At 44.0% G+C, this 23,452-nt stretch overlaps 1 protein-coding gene across 1 annotated transcript; it reads right to left on the bottom strand.

Moving 5' to 3' along the window:
- Nucleotides 1–243: 243 nt before the first annotated feature.
- Nucleotides 244–14,521, bottom strand: SLC26A3 (solute carrier family 26 member 3). Its single transcript, XM_075092033.1, has 20 exons — nucleotides 14,391–14,521; nucleotides 13,443–13,582; nucleotides 13,229–13,339; nucleotides 12,983–13,140; nucleotides 12,059–12,223; nucleotides 11,332–11,484; nucleotides 10,476–10,558; nucleotides 9,084–9,231; nucleotides 8,839–8,952; nucleotides 8,651–8,728; nucleotides 8,113–8,208; nucleotides 6,982–7,088; nucleotides 6,654–6,723; nucleotides 6,478–6,570; nucleotides 4,988–5,083; nucleotides 4,155–4,388; nucleotides 2,381–2,435; nucleotides 1,740–1,885; nucleotides 902–967; nucleotides 244–267 (listed from the first exon to the last, which is right to left on the bottom strand). The coding sequence occupies exons 1-20, from the start codon at nucleotides 14,519–14,521 to the stop codon at nucleotides 244–246; spliced, it is 2,268 nt and encodes a 755-aa protein (XP_074948134.1).
- Between the last annotated feature and the right edge of the window lie 8,931 nt (nucleotides 14,522–23,452).

The following is a 23,452-nucleotide window of genomic DNA, read 5'->3' as shown; positions in this document are numbered from 1 at the left end:
ATGAAGCAAGAAAATCTGTGTGACTTTAGCCTCCATCTATGTACGTGAGTACATTTCTGTACATACAGAAACACATAAAGACTAACATGCCCATTCCAAAACTTGGAACATAACCATATCTAGTAAATCCTTCTTGAAGTATATAAAAGTATCCTTCTGTCTTCATGCTCGTCACTGCATCTGCATTCATCTTCTGTAAGTGATGTTGTATTGCTGGAGGATATTATATTTAGAAAACTAAATCTAAAATTTTGTTTCTGTTGGAATCTGTAGGAAATAAAAAGAAATAAACTTCACCCTCTGTAAGGAATAACCAGGATAGGTGCCCTCTAGTGAGTGATAGTAAGAATTTGCTCCTCTAAACCTTTTGTGTGGGAAAAATGTGGTCTGACATTTTTTCCTTTATGGGGTTGCTGTGTGCTGGATCCTGCCCTTCTCTTTAAGTGTATGATGAAAAAACTGTGTCCCCCCGTTCTTATCCCTGCCTCCAGACCCCCCTTCGGCCTGAGACATTTAGAAAAACGCGACCAATACTGACGTCTCTGCCACACAGACATGCTACCAGTGAGCTCCTCGTGGGGAACTGTGGTGGACAGGCGAGGTGGACAGGCGAGGAGACCAGGCGAGAGCCTCGTGAGATGGCCTTTGCCCACCTTCCCTCTGCAGACTCTCAGTGCACAAGGCAGGGCTTGCAAGCAGAGCCCCATGTGTCTCACTCCTGTAAGGCTTTGCCTTAAGTCAAATCCCATTAGTAAGCTCTCTGAATGCTTTCTGCTCTGGGCTGACACAAGAGCTCAGGGATGAAGATGCTTTTGTTATCCGACCTAGCAGTTCCTGTGAGTGGCTTTTGGGGCTGCGTTTCCTACAGTTGGAGTGCTGCTGCCAGAGACAGGAGTCTTACCGTGCACTCCCAGCTGCGCAGTCCGTTGCTGGGGTTGATGATGTAGTTGTTGCTGCTACACTTCTCCTGCAATGGACACAAGAAATTGTGGGTTAGGAAATGGATTGCTTGTTTTTTCCTTTTTCACATTGAAGAAGGTCTTGCTTTTTAAATCTCTGGAACATGCTTGGGAAGTTGACCTGGAAGGAAGGAAGCTCTCACTTGTCAGCCCTTTATGCCCCCTGCCAGGTCTCCAGGTCAGTGCAGAAGAGCTGGGCCAGTTCAGCAAAGTGGAATTAGACAATGTCCAGGTGAGTAGCATTCTGGGTTTGGTACTTTTAAAGAGATTTAACATATGTGGGGTCCTTTCATGCTGTTGATTTAAGAACACTCCCAGAAAGGCCAACACCCAATTTGGCTCTACTAATTTATCTGCACTACTTTGAAGGTAAACAGTCCTGGGAAGCCTACATGCGAGCAGCATCAAGTCTGCTTTGCAAAAGCTGCTGCAGTGTATGCAGCAATCGCCATGGATGGGTGACAAGAGAGGCCCATCGATGGATGGGCTGGGATTTCACCCCTGCATCACGCTCTTCCCAAGGAGGTGGCTTCAAGTGAAGTCCACGGCCAGGCCAGTCTCCAGTGGGAACTATTCACTCCTTTTGCTAGTGGTTTGCCAGGCACCTGGGCCAGGGGCCACTCTTACTCTCCAAATTTATTGGACACCTGCTGAGATTTAATCATTAACTTTTAAAATATAGACATTGTATAGAGCACATGGCTAGCTATGCAGAGCACGCGTGGGTGCCTGTGAGTAACGTAAAGGCACTAAACTAGCAAAAGAGAACTGTAGTGTTACCTCAGCGAGCTTTAATTTGGGGGTGCTGGCTATGTCCTTCTTCAGCAAAATGTGTAAAACTGCATCGTGAATGGTGAGGAAAAACATGGATGGCTTGATCTCCTCGTCAAAAAATGCACACCTCTCCAGTTTGTCCAGGAAGCCCTCTGCGGGGGAACAAAAACAGCACAGAGTGACCTGCAGGCCTTGAAAATGAAGAAATAGTGTATCCACTGAGTGAACACAGGAATTTCTGGTATACAGCCCTGTTTTATTTATTAGAGCAGATGAAATCCTCTTTACTGATGTGGAGAGGATGGGATATAAACACCCATCAGTACATCCCTGCACAATGACAGGCAGAAGGGAATTTTAGCCTCATTTCTTATTTAATGCCTAACCCAGGCTGCCCAATATTGGGTCTCGCAGCCCAGAGCTGTACAGCACGGCGGTGGCGATAGGTAAAACGAGCCATTGTGTGTGGTCCCAGCCTGCTGGGGACAGCATGGGAGGGATGACGCCTCCACTCAGCCGGATCTGTTCGCTATCCAAGACTAGAAGGTAAAACTGGGGTGATCCTCCGCAGCTGCGCTCAGAGGTGGATGGGGAAGGCAGTGGGACAAGGCATCTGCAGTGATGCTGATGGAAAGGCAAGTACTCACCATGTGCCCCTGCAATGTAAATGTCAATGTCGATCCGGACAAATTCTTTTAAAGTCTGTTAAACCAGAAAGAAGGACCATTTAGATACTGCTATTTTTTCTGATAACAGCCATTATGGTGATTAGCCAGAGCAAATTAAAAAAACCCACTTTAAAATATTTAAGGTCTATGATGGCAGGCAGCTATAAACTCAAACTCCACTGCACCTAGAGGCAGGGTGGTCTCTTCACGCAGCAGTGGACTGAGATGACTGATTGTTTTGAAACGGGGCAGGATTAAATACATTTAGCCCACAGTGAAAAATATATTCTTTCATAAGTTGTGTGGCTTTATTGTACCTACCTGACACATCATGAAACTAAGACTGCAAAAGGTTCTGGGGAGATTTTTACAACTGAATGTGAGCAGAACTGCAGTTCTCACCGACATGGCGGGTGTTTAGTTCCTATGGAAATAGATTTTCACACCCTATGTGGCTCTAGATAGTTAACTTTAGCTATACTGCTCAAACTACTTTTTGAAAATGTTGTTCATACTGCTTTGTTCAAGGTCATCCTGGAAAGCAAGAGCAGGAGCAGAAAAGAAACTCCAGTGCACCAACTCTCAGCGTGGTATTACAAGCCATATTTCATATGGCAATTTCTGTAAAGCCTCCCAGAATCTTACCAGGTGAAGAAAGGGTGCCACAGCCAACACTTTAATTCCAAGAAAATTTAGGTTGATTATTTAATCCATTTCCTAAATATTCTCTATGGAAAACGTACATTAAAATTCACATAAACTCAAAGGTTGCCACTGACTTTCCAGTCTATATAGGAATGCCTTTAAGAAGCAGACTAGAAACACATAATAGAATCACAGAATGGTTTGGGTTGGAAGGGGCCTTGAAAGGTCATCTAGCCCAACCCACTTGCCATGGGCAGGGACATCTTTCACTAGGTCATGTTGCTCAAAGCCCCATCCAGTCTGACCTTTGAATATTTCCAATGATGGGGCATCCACAACTTCTCTGGGCAACTTGTTCCAGTGTTTCACCAACCTCATTGTAAAAAGTATCTTCCTTATGTCTACTATAAATCTATGCTCTTTCAGTTTAAACCCATTGTCCCTTGTCCTATCGCAACAGGCCCTGCTAAAAAAAATCTGTCCCCACCTTTCTTATAAGCCCCCTTAAAGTAATGAAAGACCTCAATAAGGTCTCCTCACAGCCTTCTCTTCTCCAGGCTGAACAATCCCAACTCCCTCAAGCCTTTTGTCATAGGAAAGGTGCTCCAGCCCCCTGATCATCTTCATGGCTCTGCTCTGGACCCGCTCAACAGGTCCATGTCTTGTGCTGGGGCCCTAGAGCTGGATGCAGTGCTGCAGGTGGGGTCTCACCATGGCAGAGTAGAGGAGGAGAATCACCTCCTTTGGCCTGCTGGCCACGCTTCTTTTGGTGCAGCCCAGGCTACAAGTGGCTTTCTGGGCTGCAAGCATAGTTTTCCAGCTCACATCCAATTTTTCATCCACTGGTATCCCCAAGTCCTTCCCTTCAGGGCTGCTCTCAATCCCTTCATCCCTCATTCTGTACTGATACTGGGGATTGCCCTGACCCAGGTGCAGGACCTTGCACTTGGCCTTGTTGACCTTCATGAGATTCACATGAGCCCACTCCTCAAGCCTGCCAAGGTCCTTCTGGGTGCTATCCCTTCCCTCAGGCATATCCCTGAAGTGTAACTACATTAATATGTTTTTCTTTCACATGATCACTCTTTGCCTTGTGAATTAGGATTACCTTTTGGAGGATTCTCATGGCAGAAAAATCAAGGAAGGACACTGCTGAGAAATCCAGAATAATGCTATGGATGTCAACCCTGGGTACAGTGATGCCAGGGGGGAGGTCAGAATTCCAGTTGATCTGAATAGGCAAGTCTGTCATGTTGGTGGGCTGGTCCAGCTCCTCTATCCTGTCGTTGTCTAATTCTTCATCTGACTCATGTGGATTGTTAACCATGCAAATCAATCCTTTCTGTGTTGACAGAGAAAAGTGTCATAATTAGTCCTTCTTTTTAAGACCCTTCGAGGGTAGTAGTGCATCTTGCATAAGGGCCATGGTAGTGGCAATGCAAAGCTGATGTACCCATGAGATGGAGCAGGACCCACCTGCACTTTACACTATGAAAATCTCTGCCTCTCCCTCATCTGGAGGAAATTGGAAATGTTGGCTTTCCTCTCATCGATCATTTAATCATCATCACCATAATCAGTTAATGATGGCCTTTTGTTGTTCCCTGAAGGCAACAAAAAGCATGCAGGATTTGGGCCGAGAGAAAACCAGCTATATCCTACCATTAATGCAGCATGAACATCACCTCTGTGGGATCTGATCTAGCCATTTGATGCCAAACAAAGCTGCAGCGGGGACATGCAAGCTCTGCCTGTGGTAAAGCTCTAGGTCTCTTACTGTGAGAGCCAATTAAAATCTTACTTTTGAAACATGTTTGTCATGAAGTGGCAACTTGGGAAATAGCATATCTAATCAGGACATGAGGCTGTGAGGCAGTTCGCTGCCACTTCAAACCAGGGAGCTGGTTGCTTAACCCTTCTGGGTGGGGTTGCCTTACATACAGGTGTCACTTGCAGCTCTCCTTTCTTCAGCTTCTTTCTGATCTTCCTTAGAGCTTTATTGCGTTTCCTCAGGACTCTCAGTGGGTTGAAGCCAACCTGCAGAAACAGCACTTTGAATAATTAAAAATCCCAAAGCCAGTGACACCAGGGGAAGGACACAGAATAACATGTGGCTTTTCTTCACAGTCTTGATGAGCATGGCTTGGACTTGATGTTGTCTACCACTTTTCACCAGGGGGCGAAAGAGCAAAGGCTTTTTTTCCTGGTTGGGAAGAAGTGTACAGGTATGACTACTAATGAGGCAGGTCCATCTGTGCTAGCTTTAGGGCACCAGAATGGACAGCATTATAGCAGTGACAGTGCTGTAGCACAGGCCAGAAACTCCAGCAGGCTGGTACAGAGCTGCCTAGCCCACAGCTTCCCCTACTCAGCTTCATTATTAGGCAGCCACCCACGCTACTGAGACCAGAGGGCTCACAGGTTGTATCATCTGCTCTGTGCCACCTGGCTGCAGCGTGGGTCCTATACTCATCATTCTGTTTTCCTGAAGAAGAAAACCAAAGGTAATCATCCTGGCTGCATATGTCTCTTGAACCTGTTGGCTGGTTTTAGCAAAGTAAGATGGCAGGTAAATTAGGCTGATAAGAGTTACAAAAATGCTAAATTCCTGTGAGCCTTCTAACTCAACTGTCTCCTGGGTGGAGGAGAGAGGTGTCAGAAGTACCTTTATTTGTAAAGAGAGAAAGTGGTGTGAGCATCTGTACTCACAGAAAAGAACACTTCAGGCTCTTCTGAGGTGAAAACCAAGCACGTGCAGACCCAGACGTGCTGGATTCCCTGGTTCCTCTGCCAGTTTCACTCCCTCACGTGAACATGAACTGCTCGTTACCAATGCCCAGGGTAGCTTATTGACTCCCCCTTAAGAGCGGATGGAAGGGGAGGTTATGGGTGCAGGTTCGTTTCAGTTTGGGGATGGGGAGCCTCTCTGGCACAGTGAGGACTCAGGGGTCCTGGCTCTCCGTGCTAGTTACAGAAAGACTGGATGCCTTTGCCCAGTTTGTCATGGAAGAAATTAAGACCTCTTTGACAGTGTGATTTCATTCAGCTTTTCTTCTGACTGTTGAGGTTACATTCTCTGGGGCAAGATGTATAAACTAGCATTTATTGGGTGTAAATAATATAAATGCTAATAAAATAAAATAATGTTCCTTTATATTATCTGTTTGCAGTACCTTTTTTTCTAAAAGGCTTAAAATATATGTATGTACATTGTTATGGTATAAGTTCAGCACGAGTTGGGCTGTTCTCTTTCTCAGAGGTATGTGCATATATATGGGATTGCTGTAGCAGAAACAATATTTTAATAATTTGTGAAAAATTAATCTTTGAACAGTGGACTGACTGCCTGTCTAGTAATTATTGGGAAATTGTATTCACCCTTAACGTGTCATGCAATTCATATGTTCAGAATGACAGCCCCAGACACTTACAGCAGTGATGAGTTTCTCTCTGAAGAATTCAATATTAGCGAAGAAGATAGGAGATGAGCATCTGAAAATCTTTACTCCCTCTGGCTCATAGATCTGTGCAATGAAGTGAAAGTGTCAGTAAAGATATCTGCTGTTGAAACACAAATGCAGCAGGTAATAAAAGAACGATTTCTTACGTCAGTGTAATCCTTCCTGTTTCTGTAGATGTTGCTTCTCCCAACATTAGCCAAAACAGTGCAGCTTGGACTGCAAACAAACATACACAAAAAATTATTTTTACCCCGTACCGAAACCTGGCAGAAGGGAAGGTTCAGAGAAAGCAACCTCAGCTGTGGTGGCAGACTGAAGTGGGACCCCACACCCAAGGGTTTACACCTGTAAATTATTTTTCCATACACAGTTGCTGGACTGACTGAGCCGTGGGGCTGTTGGCCTTCTCTGTACAGGGGGACTTAATTTATAACAGGGGGCCCTGAGATGTCATTGCGTCCAACCATTACTCACATCTGGGAGCGGATCACCACAGTCAGCAGCTGGAATGCCACAGCGGTTGCTAGCCCAATATCCAGGCCAAGAAAAACGGCAGCTAAGAAAGTCACCATCCATATAACCTGCAATGAGCAGGTAGATGGCAGCAGTTATTAGCGTGTCAAGGACCTGGGTCGTGAGCCCAGGGTGCGAGCAGCAACAGATCTCAGATCCAGGCTGCCCATTTGCCTTTGGTGAGGGCTTTCATGTTTCCTAGTTTTTTTCTTGTAAAACGGCCAGACTCACCAACTAGCACTAGGGAATGTTCTAGGGATAACAATTTCTATACAAAAAAGGCTTAGAATAATAGAAGTGTGGGTATTCTATAGGTGGTTCACTAAATGCCCAATAAAAACCCAGCAGAAAGGCACACCTACAAGTAAATCAGGATCCAGGTAAAGCTGAGAGTTGTAAATGTGCTTTGGGTATCACAACAGGCAAATGTAGGTGCTGTGAATGCCTGTGACTGATAAGCACAAACAAGTGCTTATACTGAGTATTTTTTTAATCACAGGTCTCAAAGTATTTTCATGTGGTAAATAACTGTTTGGTTGCTGGGAAAACTGAGGCCTGGAACCACCTTCGAACACAAGGAATTGGCTGATGAGGAAGCCATGAGCTTAAATTTTCTGAGTGTTAGAGGTAAGCAGCCCTGCCCTCCAGCTGCAAGCTCTGCCTTTTCGAGTAAACCCTTCAAGCCATGGCCATCACTTTATTTTTTGCTGTGTAACCTCCACCTAACATGCTGCGTGAGTGTGACAAAGTATCCCTGAATGTGTAGCCAGTGCAGGGGCTATTTAGGCATTTTCTGTAACTTCTTTCTAGATTTGATTTTTGTAATGAACTGTATTTTAATAGATTTTGATGAAATAGATGAAAATTAACATCACCAAGAGAAGTTAGGAGAGAGAATCAATTCAAAATAGGTGGGGCAAAATGGAAAACATGAGCAAGGGGCGTAAGAGTGAAAAAGGCATGCCACTATTGTACTTTCCATTTAGTGAAGTAAGGCAGGTATAAAACTAAAGATAACCTGTAAGCAAATTTGCATAATAGATGGCTTTCCCAGACTGCTTTATTCCTGAATGCTTGTGAGACTCCACTTACACAGTCATACTTGTCCTTTCTCCATAGGATGCCTACTTCCTTGAACTGCATGAGCATTCCTTTCAAGTTGCCAAGAGCCAAAGATGCTAGGACAGACTGTTAAAAAGACCAAAAAACATACTGAATTTTAAAGCAAGCAAAGCAGATGTTGAACATATTAACACTTAGAATAGGGCCAAATGCAGCTGAAAGGCCAGGCAACTCAGCATGATGTGTTGCTGCTGTGAGTTGGGATGCCCCATCCATCACACTGGAACCTCTCTAGCTGTGGTGCAGTGCAGCTGACTGACTTGAAAATGCAAATCCCACTTATTTTTGGCACCTAAAAGCTGGTATTTTGATGTTTGGTGTTTGGGCACTTGCGTTCCCTTTGAGGGACCAGATGTATTGGTCCTCTCTGTCATGATCTGGGAAGAAGAACCAAGCTTTGCAAAATCCTGTTTGGCTCCCATTGAAGCCTATGGACACTCCCGGTGACTCCTAGAGCAGCCCTGTCTTTGGCAAGCAGGAGGAAGCGCTAGGTGAAACCAGTGAATACCTTCTGTAACGGTGCCAGGAGAAACCCAATGGCCAAGATCACGATCAAGACAATGCCAGCTGAGATAATGCCAGCAATCTGCATGAGAGAACAATTCCACCATGAATAAATGCCCAAATGCCCAAATGCCATCCAGCAAAAAAGAGAGCTTTCTTGCACTAAATGCCATCTTAATCTGTTTTCTATACCTGTGTTTTGCCTCCTGTGCTCTCCTGCACACCTGATCTTGACAGAGCAGTGCTGGAGGCAAATCCTTTGAATGATCCACCAACTATATTACCCAGCCCAAAAGCAATTAGTTCCTGAAATAAAAACAAAAGAGATTCTTCTTAAAAACTATTTCATGACAGTTATTCAAAAGGCAAAGTATTCCTAAAATTACTTATTTCCCATTGACGAATGCACTGTATTGACTTCCATGTTATCCACCTACCTGGTTGCCATCTACTGGGTAGTCATACTTGATGGAATACACTTTAGCCACGGAGAAGGCTACTGCAAACCCAACAATTGCAATGGAAATGCTGTCGCCAATACACTTTTGGAGGACACCTACATCAGGTGCAACAGGCGCTTGAAATCTGAAAGACAAAAATCTCTACTCATTAAGGATATGCCCAAGGAGACAAGTTGTCAAGCAAGGCAGCAAGGTAGTGATCCAGCTCATACTGCCTTAGCTGAGCCCTTTGGTGAGGTGCAACACATAATTGCGGATCTGAACCCTGTAAAACTTTGGGGAATCACTGATCAGGATAGGGGCTCTGCTTATGTGTGCTAGGCTCAGTTTGCATCTCAGCAGGTTCATTTCTTGGCCAGGGCTAGCTACAGCTTATTTTGTCTGAGGTACGTTCTGCCTTCCAGTTATGCCTGGATGTAAGATCTGATGTGGCTCTGGGCCCTTGTACAGGCAATTTGCACACAGAAGGATTTCATTTAACTGTGACCAAAAAAACCCCGCAACAACCAAACCTGCATGATTCCAATGAAGCACTTCAGATAGCTAAACAAATATTACTAACGCAAGTAATATTGACTAGTCTCTCAGGCTATCTGCTAGATTGCTTTAGCTTTACCATTTCCTGCTCCTTTGATCAGGGGCTTTTGCAGGTCCTAGGGAGTATTCCTCTCTGGCTTCCCCCCTGATCTGGTGACCTGAAATCTGAAGAATGGAGGCTCTTGACCAGAAGTAGCTATTCCTCTGCAGACTTCATCCACTAACACCTCCAGGGCTACGAGAGGTAATTGAGGGTGCCCTGGTGAGTAATTGGCTGCAGTCTGCTGTCCTAGTTAGTAAATGTCTTTCTTCCACTTTTTAACTTAATGTGTCCCTATTAATTCTTTAGGCCAAAGTTCTGGCATATACTCTACATATGAATATATATTCTCTGTATGGATATACTCCTGGAGCAGCAGACATTGAGGCTGGTGGCTGGTCGCAGGGGACCAGGCGGGAGGACTGTATGGTGTCATGGTGGCTTCCCAGGGCTGGTGGAGGCTGCTAAACCATGTGTGTACTTCGAGGGAAATGAAAGGGTTCAGGAGTGAGTAGCTCAGTAAAAGGGACAAATATTAACCTCCTGCTCAACAGCTGCCTTAGAAAATGAAGCACGCATTTATTTCATGTCACAGTGTATTCTTTGTTGTGTAGGTGTAACTTGTCTACTGAAAGTGTGCCCTCATATTGTTGAGAGTGAAATGTTTATTCACCTACCGAAAGAAGATGAAGCAGATGATTTTAACCAAAAAACAGAGCTGAACCATTTTAGCACTGACAAACTGGAGAGAACATTCTGCTTCACTGGTGAATGTTAAGCAAATCACTTACCCTTCCTCTAGTTTTCCAACAACAGCTACATTAAACTTTTCTTCAAAGTTAATGAAATAGGACATCAGTGCTGCTAATACTGTCTGAAAGAGAATAAACCCACTTCCATTAGGCAGATTCAAGCAAGAGTATGAAGAAACTATTAAAAAACCTTTCCATCCCTCTCCCACATGCCCTCCAGTCTTGTCACTAGCTGCAGGTTTATGCCCCAGTCTGCACATCTGTTTACTGTTCAGATGTCATTCCTGAACCACCTTACAGGTATGGGTTTACATTCATAAATCACATGAAGAATGTATCAGGATATCTCACTAAGAACAGAGAGCATCCCACCTAAAATGAGGTCTTTTCTAAGAAGGTGCTGTAATAACTCTGGGGGAAAACAAGCACCACCTGCATCTATAGCAACATCCTCCAGGACTTTAGGAGTTTGCTGCCTATGTGAGGCTTCCCCCACCCCAATGCTGCTTGGGGGGCGGGGGGTAAAACCCTCTGCTGCTGGAAGGCAAAACTGTCTTGTGCTCAGCCACAGATAGCCAGGACTTCAGAGGCTGCTTGCAAGCGTGGTGCAGAGGGGCCCCAGCTATGAGATCAAAGCTGGCTGCTGTTAGAGCCAGTTTCATCCAAGGAAAAACTTTGTAGTTTATAACATCTTACTCACTACAGATATACTCAGCTAAGAACAGCCAAGTAGGGGTAAAACATCTCACAACAGCCCATGAACGCTGTCAATTTTTCCTTAAACATAAAATGATAACTCATCATTTAATGCAGAACAGGAGAAGAAATAGTTAAAAGGTTGCTTCCTGTGTCACTACAGTGATAGAGCAATGCAAAATCAGAGAAGTGTCCTTACCACAAGGAGTTCAATCGGGATGGGAGCTGGTAACTTTGCTTTATATCGATCGTTCATTTCTTTCACCACGAACACAATAAGCAAGACAAGAAGGGATGTGATAAGGTCAGCGATGTTTGTTTTAGTGATCTGGCTGAAAACGCTCTCCAGAGTCTGCAAAATCAGGAAGAAACACATGGTGCTTTAGAAATAGTAGCACCCTTGCACAGTAGCACTATATCTTCCAGAAGGGCCTGTATCTAAATTGATCTCAGAATTATGACAGTTGGGTGGGAGCAACATGTATGTGTGTGATAGGTAACGTGAGCAATGGGAATTATTAAGCAGGTGCCTCTTTCCACTTCTTCCTGTCCTGCTCCTTCCTTCTTTCTCATCCAACAGCTCTCACGGAGTCATATCCACATTAAATACATACAATATCTGTGCAGTAAAAATGAATAGTTAAATGCTTGAGGCAAAGTTGAAAACTTAATTAAAATATGCTAACACACAACAGAAGATATTAGCTAATTAGCCCAACAGGGTGTAACCTGGTGTTTGGTAATAAATTTAAAGATTGGCCATACACTAATAACACATCTCATATTTTTCTCTTGCATTTTCTCCTGCGTTTTCTCCTGCTTGGCTGTTTTTATGCCAGTTCTGTTATTACTGCCTTGTGATATATGGTCAGATATACGTGACAGGTTTCAATAGCATTATCAGATAATGAACACCTAGCACTTACATAGATGATGCCAAACGGTTTATTAAAGCCAGGGACAGGCAGCTGAAGCATGAATTTCAGCTGAGATACCACAACATGGATAGCCGCAGCTGTCGTGAAACCGCTGATTAATGATTGTGATAGATAAATAACGATGAATCCAAACTGGACAATTCCCAGAAGCAACTGAAATGCAAAATGACCATATGTCAGTGGGATTTGTTTGTGCTTGTAAGCAAGCTCTGCAACAAAGAGAACCATATTTAGTTGAAATAATGATTTTCACCTAATCCCACGCACCCAGTGCTTATGGAAAATACTATCACTTGATTTACAATGAAAGCTGAGATTTAGCAACAAGGGACATAAGACTAATAAGAGTAATTGCTACAGCAGTTAAAACCTATTCTTATTTTGTAGCTAAAATAAACCTCCTTAGCCTTAGGGTTTTTGGTACCCATCTTTTTACATGATACCAGTGTTTCATGAAGTACAAACATTTTAATATATCAGGAAGGAAGGAACTGTAGGAATTCTGTATTAGGAAGGAAGGAGGATTTTTTTTTTCTGAAAAGAAAAATCCAAATACTTTACTATTATAGTGTAGAGCTTTTATTTACCTTGATGTGTCTACATCATTCACATTACTCTCACAGCTACTTTTTTCCTATGCAGCAAATTGGGTTTTGCTGTGGGTGGGGTGCAGCTGTGTGGGCTGTAGGCTCAGGTCTGGGTGAAACCAGGAACTTCACAGCATGAATCAGTACCTAGTCACTGGAGGCGGGCGGATGTCTCCTAATCAGTGGGCCAAGGTCAATTACGTGGGAAGCTAATTACTATGTTGACTACACCAAAGGAAACCAAAGGGGAAGGTCAGACCACCATCCATCTATTTATATACGTGCATACAGATGTGTGCAAGCACGCACGCATGTGTTAACCAACCTGAAAAATCCCAGAAAGAAAGGTTACAGATGCAGCTACCATGACCCTCTCTTCGTTTATTGCTGAGATATTCGTGGAAGTACCATTTCCAGCACTGTCATCGGGGACCAGCCTGACGACGGCCCCTCCCACCATCAAGCTCAGGACAGGAAAGGGACCTGAGGAGCACAAGGCATTTGTTAGACCTGAGGGGGCAGCGTGTACTTTTTCACCTGTGATGGGGGTGGCCAGTGTGCCTGAACTTACCCACTGAGATATGTCTAGATGTGCCAAAGACAAAATAGACCAGAACAGGGAAAAATGCTGCATAGAGTCCATAAGCAGGGGGAACATTCACCAGCAATGCAAAGGCAAGACCTGGAAGGACAGAGACCCAGGGAAGGTGATGGATGTGTTACAGGCTGAAGTCAGCAGCCCCTTTGCAGCTCCTTGCGGGTGTGCACGCATTTCGCAGCGGTACCTTGCAGGACAGCCACAAGCCCCGTGTTGATGCCAGAGACGATGTCGCTGAGGATCCACTCCCTGAAGCGGTATGCTGGCAGCCATGAGATGACAGGAAACAAACCCAAGGCAATATTTTTTACCCTTTGTGGGGAGCAGCTGTAAAGACACAAGAGGACAGAGCTCTGTCAGTGAAAAGTTCGGCTGAGACACAGCCTGTCTTTGGAGGGGAAATGAAGGGGGAATGATTCAGGTTCAGGCTGACAGAGTTCAAAATCTTACTCAGACTCAGCACTGATCAACCTGCTGTGCCAGCCAAGGAGGACCCAGTGGCCTTCAGAGGTCCCTTCGAACCAAAATTGAATCACAGAATCATAGAAAATTTTGTGTTTGAAGGGACCTTGAAAGGTCATCCAGTTCAAGCCCCCTGCAATGAGCAGGAACATATTCAACTAGATCAGGTTGCTCAGAGCTCCATCCAACCTGACCTTGAATGTTTCCAGGGATGGGGCATCTACCACCTCTCTGGGCAACCTGTGCCAGTGTTTCACCACCCTCACTGTAGAAAATGTCTTCCTTATATCTAGTCTGAATCTACCCTCCTTTAGTTTAAAACCATGACCCTTAGTCCTTTTGCCACAGGTCCTACTAAAAAGTCTGTCCCCATTGTTCTTATAAGCCCCCTTTAAGTATTCAAAGGCTGCAATAAGGTGTCCCCAGAGCCTGTGCTGCCAAGTGCCCAGGAAAAGGGAAGCTTCCTGGGATACAACTGTAGGAAGACTTCTAAGAGTAATAGCAGCTAAAATTCTTTAGAAAAATCTGACATTGCATCTGGTTAATGAGTTTTCATTTGCTCTGTTGGAATTTGAGATGGAATTTGTCAGGATGGAGTTCATGCTGTCTGAAAGTGTCAGTTCAGGCTGTCTCTTAGATCCATAGTTAAAGAAAAAATAAAAAATCTCCTTACCGAAAATATAGTTTCACATGATCCCAAAAGGTTTTATGGTATCTGTGCAATTTCTCATGCTCTTCATTGAACAATTTCTCTGAGTATACAGATCTGGCTACAACATACTGGTTGCCCACAGGTTCTACCATTTCTTCCGAAGTGTCAGGCGAGGATGGCGACTCGTGTGTTCTTCTCTCTGGCTTTAGTCACTTAAAAACCTGAAATGAAGAACAGGCTTAGCTCCTTATGTACCATGGGGCAGGTAGCCATAGCATAGATGAGCGAACTCCAAACTGAGCGTTACCACCTTTGAAGATCAAAAGAGAGATTGTTGAGACACCTGCTTCACTTTGCCAAAGTGATCTCCTGCCTCCATCCTCCTCCCACTGCAGGGCAGTGTTTTGCTGGAGCACGAAGTATTTCTTTCTAAAGACGCAGCCAAAAAGTGGACAAGATGGATTTTTAGTTAATTTATCTCCAAGTCAGCTGTCTACAACCAAAACCTACCTCCTTCAAGGGAGACTAATTCCTTAAAGAACAAACAAATGGATCCCAAGCAGTTTCCCTTTGTGGCACCGCAGGGAGGGCTGGGAGGTCGCTGGAACCCACTGACACATGAGGGGAAGGTCAGAGCCAAGGCAGGCCTCAGCCATCCTCTCTTGGACTCAGACACAGCACTGAACCTTTTGGTCTGGGTCTGTGTGATGAGGAGGTTAGGATCAGTAGTAAAAAGGCACGGTATTGCTGCTTGTAAAGTTATTCGTAAGACTTATTTCCACAGGTCGTCTGGACTGCTTCTCTGTTTCACGGTCACAAGCACTTGTTGCAATGTCTGACATAAATACTATTTTCTGCCATGTCACAACCCATATTCACATGTTTGTGCTGAACAGAAAATGTCCTTGGTCACTGCAGAAATGAACCTCGAAGTCTGCATTACACATGAGAAGATTCAAGATTCGTTTCAGTCAATAACACTGGGTATTTTGCAGTAATGAATTGATGCCATCACTGTGCTGCGCACTGTGCTGTTAGGTTTCTCTCAATGCCTCACATTCTTCCCACATTAAATTAATCTAAATAAATGTATTATCTAAAAATATTTCTCTGTTGTAGCCACCATTAAATATTTAATATAGTACTAGTCCTAGACAGGAGCTGTAGGATTTGGTCTTCATAGTCACAGTTGGACTAGATGATCACTGTAGGTCCCTTCCAACTGGACTATTCTATTCTATTCTATTCTATTCTATTCTATTCTATTCTATTCTATTCTATTCTATTCTATTCTATTCTGTTTTCTGTTGACTCAGTGGTGAAGGAGTACTGTAGGATGCAAAAAGTCTGTTGTGATGCTGATAATAGAGTGTTTCTATTTGATTTCTCTCCCCTTGAGATTTCAAATGCTCCTTAGTGCCTTGTTGCTTGCTGGTGGTCTCATGAGAAATGCCCACCTAACACTAGTTCCTTGCCCAGGTCTATTGCCTGACTCATGCTGAAATAGCCTACGTGCATTCTAATTCAGACTTGTGTGCACTCAGTATTTGGAGATATCACAGGACAGATTTTCAAGTGGCACAAAGCAGTTTGCATAGTTATGAACAGATGGAAAGCTTTTTATTTATGACATTTTTGGCATTAAAATGTGAATCCCATCCTGAAACTTTGCTACAGCTCAGGGCCCATTATTGACCTATTTCAAATGATTTCATTTTAGTTTCCTCCTAATTCATCTTAGGTAAATTCATGTATGTGTAGAAGTCCAAATAATGACAGATGAACCTCTTAGATATGCTGGTTTTGTTGAGATACTATTTTTCCACAAAGGACTCACTATTTTAGCAATGGGTTAAACATTTTTACTATCTGTTTTAACTTTAAAAAATTAGATTGGTAATATTTTCCAAAAATTGGAAATGACAGGTAATCATTCTAACACACTAATACTCAAAGTCTAAGCTCATTCAAGACCCTGATCCAAAGTAAGTTAAAATCATACTCCAATCCTGTAATTGTACACTACTGTCCCTCCCTCTGGTGGGATCAGAGCTCCAAACCTGAGGCTGATGAAATCTCAGTGAAAAAATCTGTTAATTTAGTTCTTTCTCTGACAAAACTTGGTGTACTTAGATTTGCAGGATGAAGTTTTATCTAGCAAAGATTCTAGAATTACTCTGTTTCCGAGTTTGCGTATCAGTCTTTTAGACTTCACGTTGTAGAGAGGAATATTGCTGAAAGCCCTGTTGAATCAGTTTGTTCATCATATTGTAGGGCACAAGATGTACTCTTTGTACCTTTTGAAATGCTCTTAAGCCATAAAAATAAAAGAAGTGCACGGATTACTCTCTCATTTCAGATTTTCCCCAGTGCTGCAGCTGCTGTAGCTTTTCTGAGTAGTTTAGTTGTCACTCCTGCCCCTTGCCCAGCCTTTATTCTTTCCTCAGGCCAAATGTAATGCCCTGCTCTCAGGGAACATACAGTATGCCTCTTACAACTCTCCCAATCTCCTTTGGTTTGTTAGTGGTGGTCTTGTTGAAGGTTTAAGTATTTTGCATGTGCTATTTCCTTCCTGATAGGAACCCCAATTTACTGACTCTCCTCCAGGTTAGCTTTGGGTCAATGGCTTTGAGCTGCCGAAAGAGACCTGGAGCCTCACCCCGAGGGTCTTGTCAAGCTGAACCATGTGAGCACAAGTCTGCTTTAAAGACTCTGGTGCCTCATGGCATTACTTAAGCTAAGTTTAACCAAGCCAGCCTGAGCTCCTGAAGTGCAGTGTAAGGTGCCTTCAACCTGTTTCCTGGTAGGTATATGAGACCGTATGGTGTGGCACCTTGCTGCAGCTAGATGATCAGTGCTGCAAGTCACCTGCTAGTCAAGCTTTTCTCACCTCGGTCCCTCTTCCATGGGCTCTGTCAGCACCTATCAGCTACCATGACTTCACCCAGTACTGCCTTCCTCTTGCTCACTCTTATTTTCTTCCCATATATGTTCAGAAAGATAAGGTGCCCTCTGTACAGGGATGATTTTTCAGCTGTCAGCACCATTATTTATTTTAGATGTTTTAAAGAAAACAGGGATATTGCCATGAGTGCTAGTGTAGCGGCTGCTAACATCCTCTGCAAATCCCCTAAAAGAGAAGTCCGTACTCCAGTAACCCACGCTGCCTTCCTGGAGTGCTCCCACTGTTAAGTCCTTGTGGAAGACGACCAATTAGCACAATTCTTCTGATGACTTCTATAATGTATCCACCCACCCACGGGGAACAGGTGCGCAGACCAAGCTTTCACCACACAGCTATGGAGTGGTAACAACTTTCACTTGCTATTGACCAAGACTAAGTCTGAACTGAAACCCCAGACATAACATTCTGGTTCAGTTTTATTCCATATAGCCTCTGAGCCTGTTCTCATGGCCAGAAATTAACAGCATTACCATCTCATATGTAAAAAATTCCAGCCCCACTGATTAAACCCCCACATTTGTAAACCTTTGGTAATGCATATTTTGATGTGTGTCATTTTGTTGAGGGGGTAATTTATCCTAAATATCGACTTGTTAAAGTACACAAAAATCTGGTAACTTTAACAGAATAATTAAATATTAACATGCTTCATCCCACTTTTCAATCTGTGTATAGGCACTCACAAACTCTATTCCTCTGTTCCTCTGCACTTGAAAAATACAAACAAATTCCACAAGAGAACCTTTTACATTTTACAAGAGTTACAGCACATGACTAGAAGCATTTCATTTATAAGCATTACTTCACATATGCCATATCCAGACTGGCAAGTCAAACTCATACCTGATGTGTGTACCAGGAAGCTCTTCAGAAGAAATCACACCAAGATTTTATGGAAAATATATCCTTGAAATTTTCAGAAGCAGTGCAGGTGTCGTGTGCTGTTCTTCATTTAAGAACCTCCCTAAATACTGGCAGCACTTTAATAACTAACTTCAGTTAACTTTTACAAGAAAAGGAAGATTTCACTGTGGCCTTGACCATTGAGCCTATCCTCAAGAGGGATGATAAGAGTAATTTCTTAAAGTTCTCTGCAATATTGCTTAACTTTGTTTGGTGAACTGTTTCTGATTGGTCTGCAGACACTAATATGGGAAAATAGAGTTGAACAAGAAGGATGGACTATTGCAATCCTGTGCTGTGCATCTGCCAGTTTTCTGTTGAGCATAGTGGGAAGTGGTGACCAGAGCTCAGCTATGGTACCCTTCATTTCTGAAGGAGCATGAGCCAGTGGTAAGGGAGATGGGGCTGCTGGGCATGCCAGCTCTGAGTAAGGTCTGCCACTGTGAACCTTCCTCCCAAGTACCTTTAAGGGACCTTAAATTGTCCTTCCAGAAGCAATTCCTGTATGCTCAGATCATTGCCAATTGCAGGGATTTCCAACGGCCAGCTGTGCCTTGGTGGAGCAGATGCTGCAGCATCGCGTGACAGCTGGTGGAAAGGTGCAGATCACGTGTGCAGCCACATGTCGGGGTACAAACGTGGTGTAGGTGGGTTGGGCTGTCCTGCAGCATCCTGCTCCCCCACACTGCCTATAGAGGAACTGAGGGAAATCATCCTGCCAAGTGTTAGCCAATAGGCCAAAGTGAGACTTTTTAAACACTTCCCTGAGATACTTAAAACTACCTAAAGGGATAGATGAAATAACTTTTTGATGCACGTGTTCAGGGGAGCAGTAAAACCTCAGTGCTGAGGTGCTGAGTACACCATAGCACCAAAGTTCTCTGATGAAAACCATTCTAAGGACCCTTTACTCAGGTCAATGCTACGATGAACACATAGAAACACCTCATCCGTTGACACCCAGGTCGAGGGGTGCCACGCTCCTTAGGGCACTCCTCTGGGCTGGAAGTTCCGGCTTGCCTTAGACTTTGGGGGTTTGAAATCACAGACCCTGACCCCAAAGAAAGACTTTTCCTCATCTAGTGAAAGGATATGGTGTGAAGGAGGGTACCCTGTGTACTCCGCAGGGACAGCCACACATATGGGTCTAGGAAGAGAAGAGGCAGGAGGAGCCTGATGTTCTGCTCTCAGATGGTTTGCACATATTTCAGTCAATGACTAAACCAAGAAATAGTGGAGCAAGCAAGACCCCAATATCTGTCCCCACAAAGTGTGAGCTCTGTTAGCCTATTTGATCAGGGTTTGTCTCCTGCACTTTAGCCCAAGGCTACAGGTTCCCTGAGAGTCTTTATGGACCTCAGGTGCTTTTGAAAGTTGGAGCTACACTTCTAACCAAGACCATAAGCTCCCCATGTCAGTAAAGATCCCAGGTCACTTCCTAAACTATCAAGAGTATCTTCTCTGTGACAACAAGCTCGTTTTTTGTAACTGCTGGTAGGCTTAAGGTGTTTGCTGCATTTTGTAAAACTGACACAGAAATTACTTTTACCATTAAAATAACAAACATTTAAAAAGATGTAGAATGGCTCAAACCATAAAACGATTAAACAGCTTTTGGCCTCCCTCCTCAAAGTACAGGCATGGTGTGGTCATAGAAGTGCTTTAAAACCACTCTGAAGTGTTGAATGTATTCCTGATTCTTTATATTCATGATACATCATGAGAAGCTGCAACATAAAACAATATGTCAGCTTTTTTAGGACTAGGTTTAAATACAGGAGGGACCCTTGGCTCTAATGACATCAGTAGGGTCTCGTCTTTGGCTTCATCATGTCCACCTGTAAGTGCTTTACTCTCAGACTATTTCCACTAATTCACTGAAGAAATAAGGTGCTACATGGAGTGATGAACAGAATAAATGCTTTCACCTTTGTGTCTGCAGCAGTAATGTTAAGAACATGATTTTCTCGTGATTGTGCAGAAGAGGTTTAGTGCACAAGGGTCACACAGGGAGCAGGTTGCCTCTGTCCCACACCGCAGAATTTCAGCTGTGCAAACACCTGGTATCTTTACACTGTATGTTTAAATACCAGCAAAACTCCATAGCCAACTGGGAAAGCATGGCCTTTTCTGCCAAGGCAGAGCAGAAAAGGGGGAAATGAAAATTTCTCATTGCTCTGTCTCAGGCAGCCCCAGAAATGCAGATTTCAGTGCCAGAAATCAGTCACAGCCTGATCCCTTGCCAAGATTCAAGTACCTTCAGCTTCCTCTTGTTTTCATGGGAGCTGAAAACCACCCACAGCTCTTGAAATCTGCTTGGTGAGCTGAGCTGTGAAAGGTTTCATATGTACCGCCTCCCTCCCTGGCCAGGATGGGGAGGGAGGAACAAGTGGCTGGAGGGAGATAAAGCAGTAACAAATTGTCTGAGTGGCTTACAACTGCAGAGAGAAGCTATTTTTCACAGAGAAAAGAAAACAGTTCTGCCAGAGATGCATTTTACTTGTCTTGTGAAGAGCTCCAGGTCTTTCTTTAGTGTTAAATAAACACCAGTATCAATACTGGGAGATTAGCTGGCTGAGAATGTGGATAAAAGCATCAGCCCGTGCTGATTTCCCAATGTTTTCCTTCACTGTGTGCTGTATAAAGCTTCTGTTCTCATGTGCATCTTTCTGGCCACATCCTGCCTTCTGCTGCCCAGCTGGTCACCCTGCTGCCAGGTTCTGCCCAAAACCTTCAAGCAAAATATCTCTCACGGTACCTTCTGCTGTGGTGCTTCTAGCACTCCACACTCAAGTTCTTCCAGCCCTTTCAAATATGACATAGTTCTACTGGGGCAGCTCAGTGGGTGAAAGAAACACGTTAGAGTTTCCTCAGCAGTAAGTGTGGTAGTCAGTCTGGGCACACACTGCTGGTGGGTTCCAGTTCCTCCCTCGCTACTGATTTGGAGGAAGGAAAGGGACTGCAGCCTGTGGATGGCAGCCTCAGGAAGATTTGAAGCACCTACTGGGGACCTCCAAGAAAGAAAAGGAAAACTGGGTGGCCCTGAGAGGTCTTCATGGAAAGCAGAGGTGTCATACTCACAGGCTCGGGACACTGATGCCAGTATGAAGCATAATGTCATTTCACATCCAGCTTCTTATACTCTCTAGTACCTTCTTTTCTACACAGCAAGTTTCTCTTTCTATTAGTCTGAGGCACAAACATAATCAGGCATTCGACTGTGTCAAATTCAGTGGTAATGCATAAAATGGAGGTGAGGGTGAGTAAGTTTAGCTAAGAAGAAAGTGCCATGAGGTTGGGCAGGAAGAGAATGTCAGTTCCATTAACAATGATATTTCTGGATTGCTCAGATTTATCAAGACTTGTAGAAAAAGAGGGTATGAATTTTGCTTAGTGACTCAGGAAGAGATAACACCCTGCTATGATACGGGTCATTGAAGGTTATTGCTCCTTTGTGTAGAGCACCCAGTCCTGTTACGGCAGTGTATTGTGCAGAGGAAATGGAAATTTCCAGTAAAAGGGTTGGTGCCATATTCACATCCTACTCATTTTTTATTTGCACTTCTTTTATTACACTAACATATTTTAATTCCCTTTTATTATGTACTTAAGAGTTATTGTGCCCTGAAAGCCAGCAATCTTGGCTGGATGATGGTTGTTTATACGACAGCTTTGCACCATAAAGAGCACAAACACAAAATCCTGCATGTTGCCTTTCAGAGCAGGGAGAGTTTTGTCATCCTCCTCTGTCAACATTAAAAATTGGGCCTCAGTCTCCAAGGCAAAAGTGTCATATTTTAATCCAATGTTAATGTTATTTTCTCTCTTATGAACTTTCCATATTTTGCTTAAGGTGTAAGAAGTTCTTTTTGTTTTATTTGAAGCTGTCTGTCTCTTGATTTGATAAAATAAATTAATTTCTTAAGAGATATCTGACATCAGAAGCAACCAACTAGATTAGACTTGGTGATTCAGCATTTAACTGTATCCTTACACTGTAGCTGAATATAACAACACGTTATTTGAGACTTGACCAGGCCTGGAATCACAGCAATGGGAAGATGCAAAGTCACAGAGCCCTGCAGAGCTTCTCCTGCTGGCTGTGGGTGAGTCAGGGAGTCTGCAGCATCACAGCCCGATGTGCTCTGTCTTTTGGTGCAGATACTACTACATGTGCATGGAGTTACGTTTAACACAGGGAGTAACGAGCATTCAGGTACCTGGAAATAAAGCAGAGGCATAAATAGCCTTGTTTGTGCTGTGCTGTGGTGGAGCAGGAAGCTCAGCCTTGCCTCTCCGCCCTGAGCTCCTTCCTGCTGACTCCAGGAACACCTGCTCCAAGAGATGCTTGTGGGACACCCATTTGCAAAGGGTTTTCAGCCACCAGTGAGAGTGTAAAAATATCCTGTGTTCCTGCAGGCTAAGGGAGAGGCATTGCAGGAGTCCTGTGCACCTCAGACCTGCATACAGCTGCTATGTATATCCCTCCCCTATGCATACCCTGTCTCTAGGAAGCCATGGCGCAGGCTGCCTGTGGATTTATGCTGCAGCCCTTTCCTGCTGGGGCCGTGCATGTCCATTGTGTGAACACCATGGAAACGTGGTGCTGGCCCCAAGGAGATCTATGGTGTCCACACTGGGTTTCCTTGGAGGTCTTTCCCTCCTGGCAAGCACGAGCAGAAGGCAGAAGGAGGAATAGTTTGCTCCTCTCTTGGCTGGACTTGGTCAGCTGCAGCCCAGGAGCTGCTGCATGTGTCAAGCACTGCTAGGCCAGAAAAGGCCCATTTTTCCACCCCTCAGCACTGCTGGACCATTTGTTTGTGACTCCATTGCCTGTCCATGACTTCGGTCTGGTTTCTGTCTCCCCAGAGATCAACCAAGATAATGATCCTTGAAGTCCACAACAACAGTCACCTGGATTTCATTTATTAAGCCCCAAATGCTTCTGTTAAACAAAAACAAAGCCAAACTGTCATGAAAGTAAAACCAAAACCAAACAGTAATTATAAATGGTGAAATCACTGCCTGGTAGAATACAAGCAGCTTCTCAGAATGGGTGCTGGCACTCTATTTCCCAGGCAGGCCCTGGCCACTGTTCCAAGTTTCCTCTTTAAAGTCCAGCTGAGCACACTTTTAGTTGCTTATCAATTTTGAAACACTCTTAAGGGTGCTGTTAAAAATAATCTAGATATATAAATACGTAGCAGATATTTCC

Source organism: Phalacrocorax aristotelis, chromosome 1 (genome assembly GCF_949628215.1).
Source record: "Phalacrocorax aristotelis chromosome 1, bGulAri2.1, whole genome shotgun sequence".
In the NCBI taxonomy this organism is placed as follows: Eukaryota; Metazoa; Chordata; class Aves; order Suliformes; family Phalacrocoracidae; genus Phalacrocorax; species Phalacrocorax aristotelis.
Note: the sequence above shows the minus strand (reverse complement) of the source record. Positions and strands in the feature narration are given on the sequence as shown.

Coding starts and splice junctions, on each gene's coding strand:
- SLC26A3 (XM_075092033.1), bottom strand. CDS start 14,521: ATGGTAGAACCTGTGGGCAACCAGTATGTTGTAGCCAGATCTGTATAC. Junction 13,583..14,390: donor CATGTGAAACTATATTTTCG/GTAAGGAGATTT, acceptor GTGTCTTTACAG/CTGCTCCCCACAAAGGGTAA. Junction 9,232..10,475: donor GTTGGAAAACTAGAGGAAGG/GTAAGTGATTTG, acceptor TTTGTCTTTCAG/ATTTCAAGCGCCTGTTGCAC.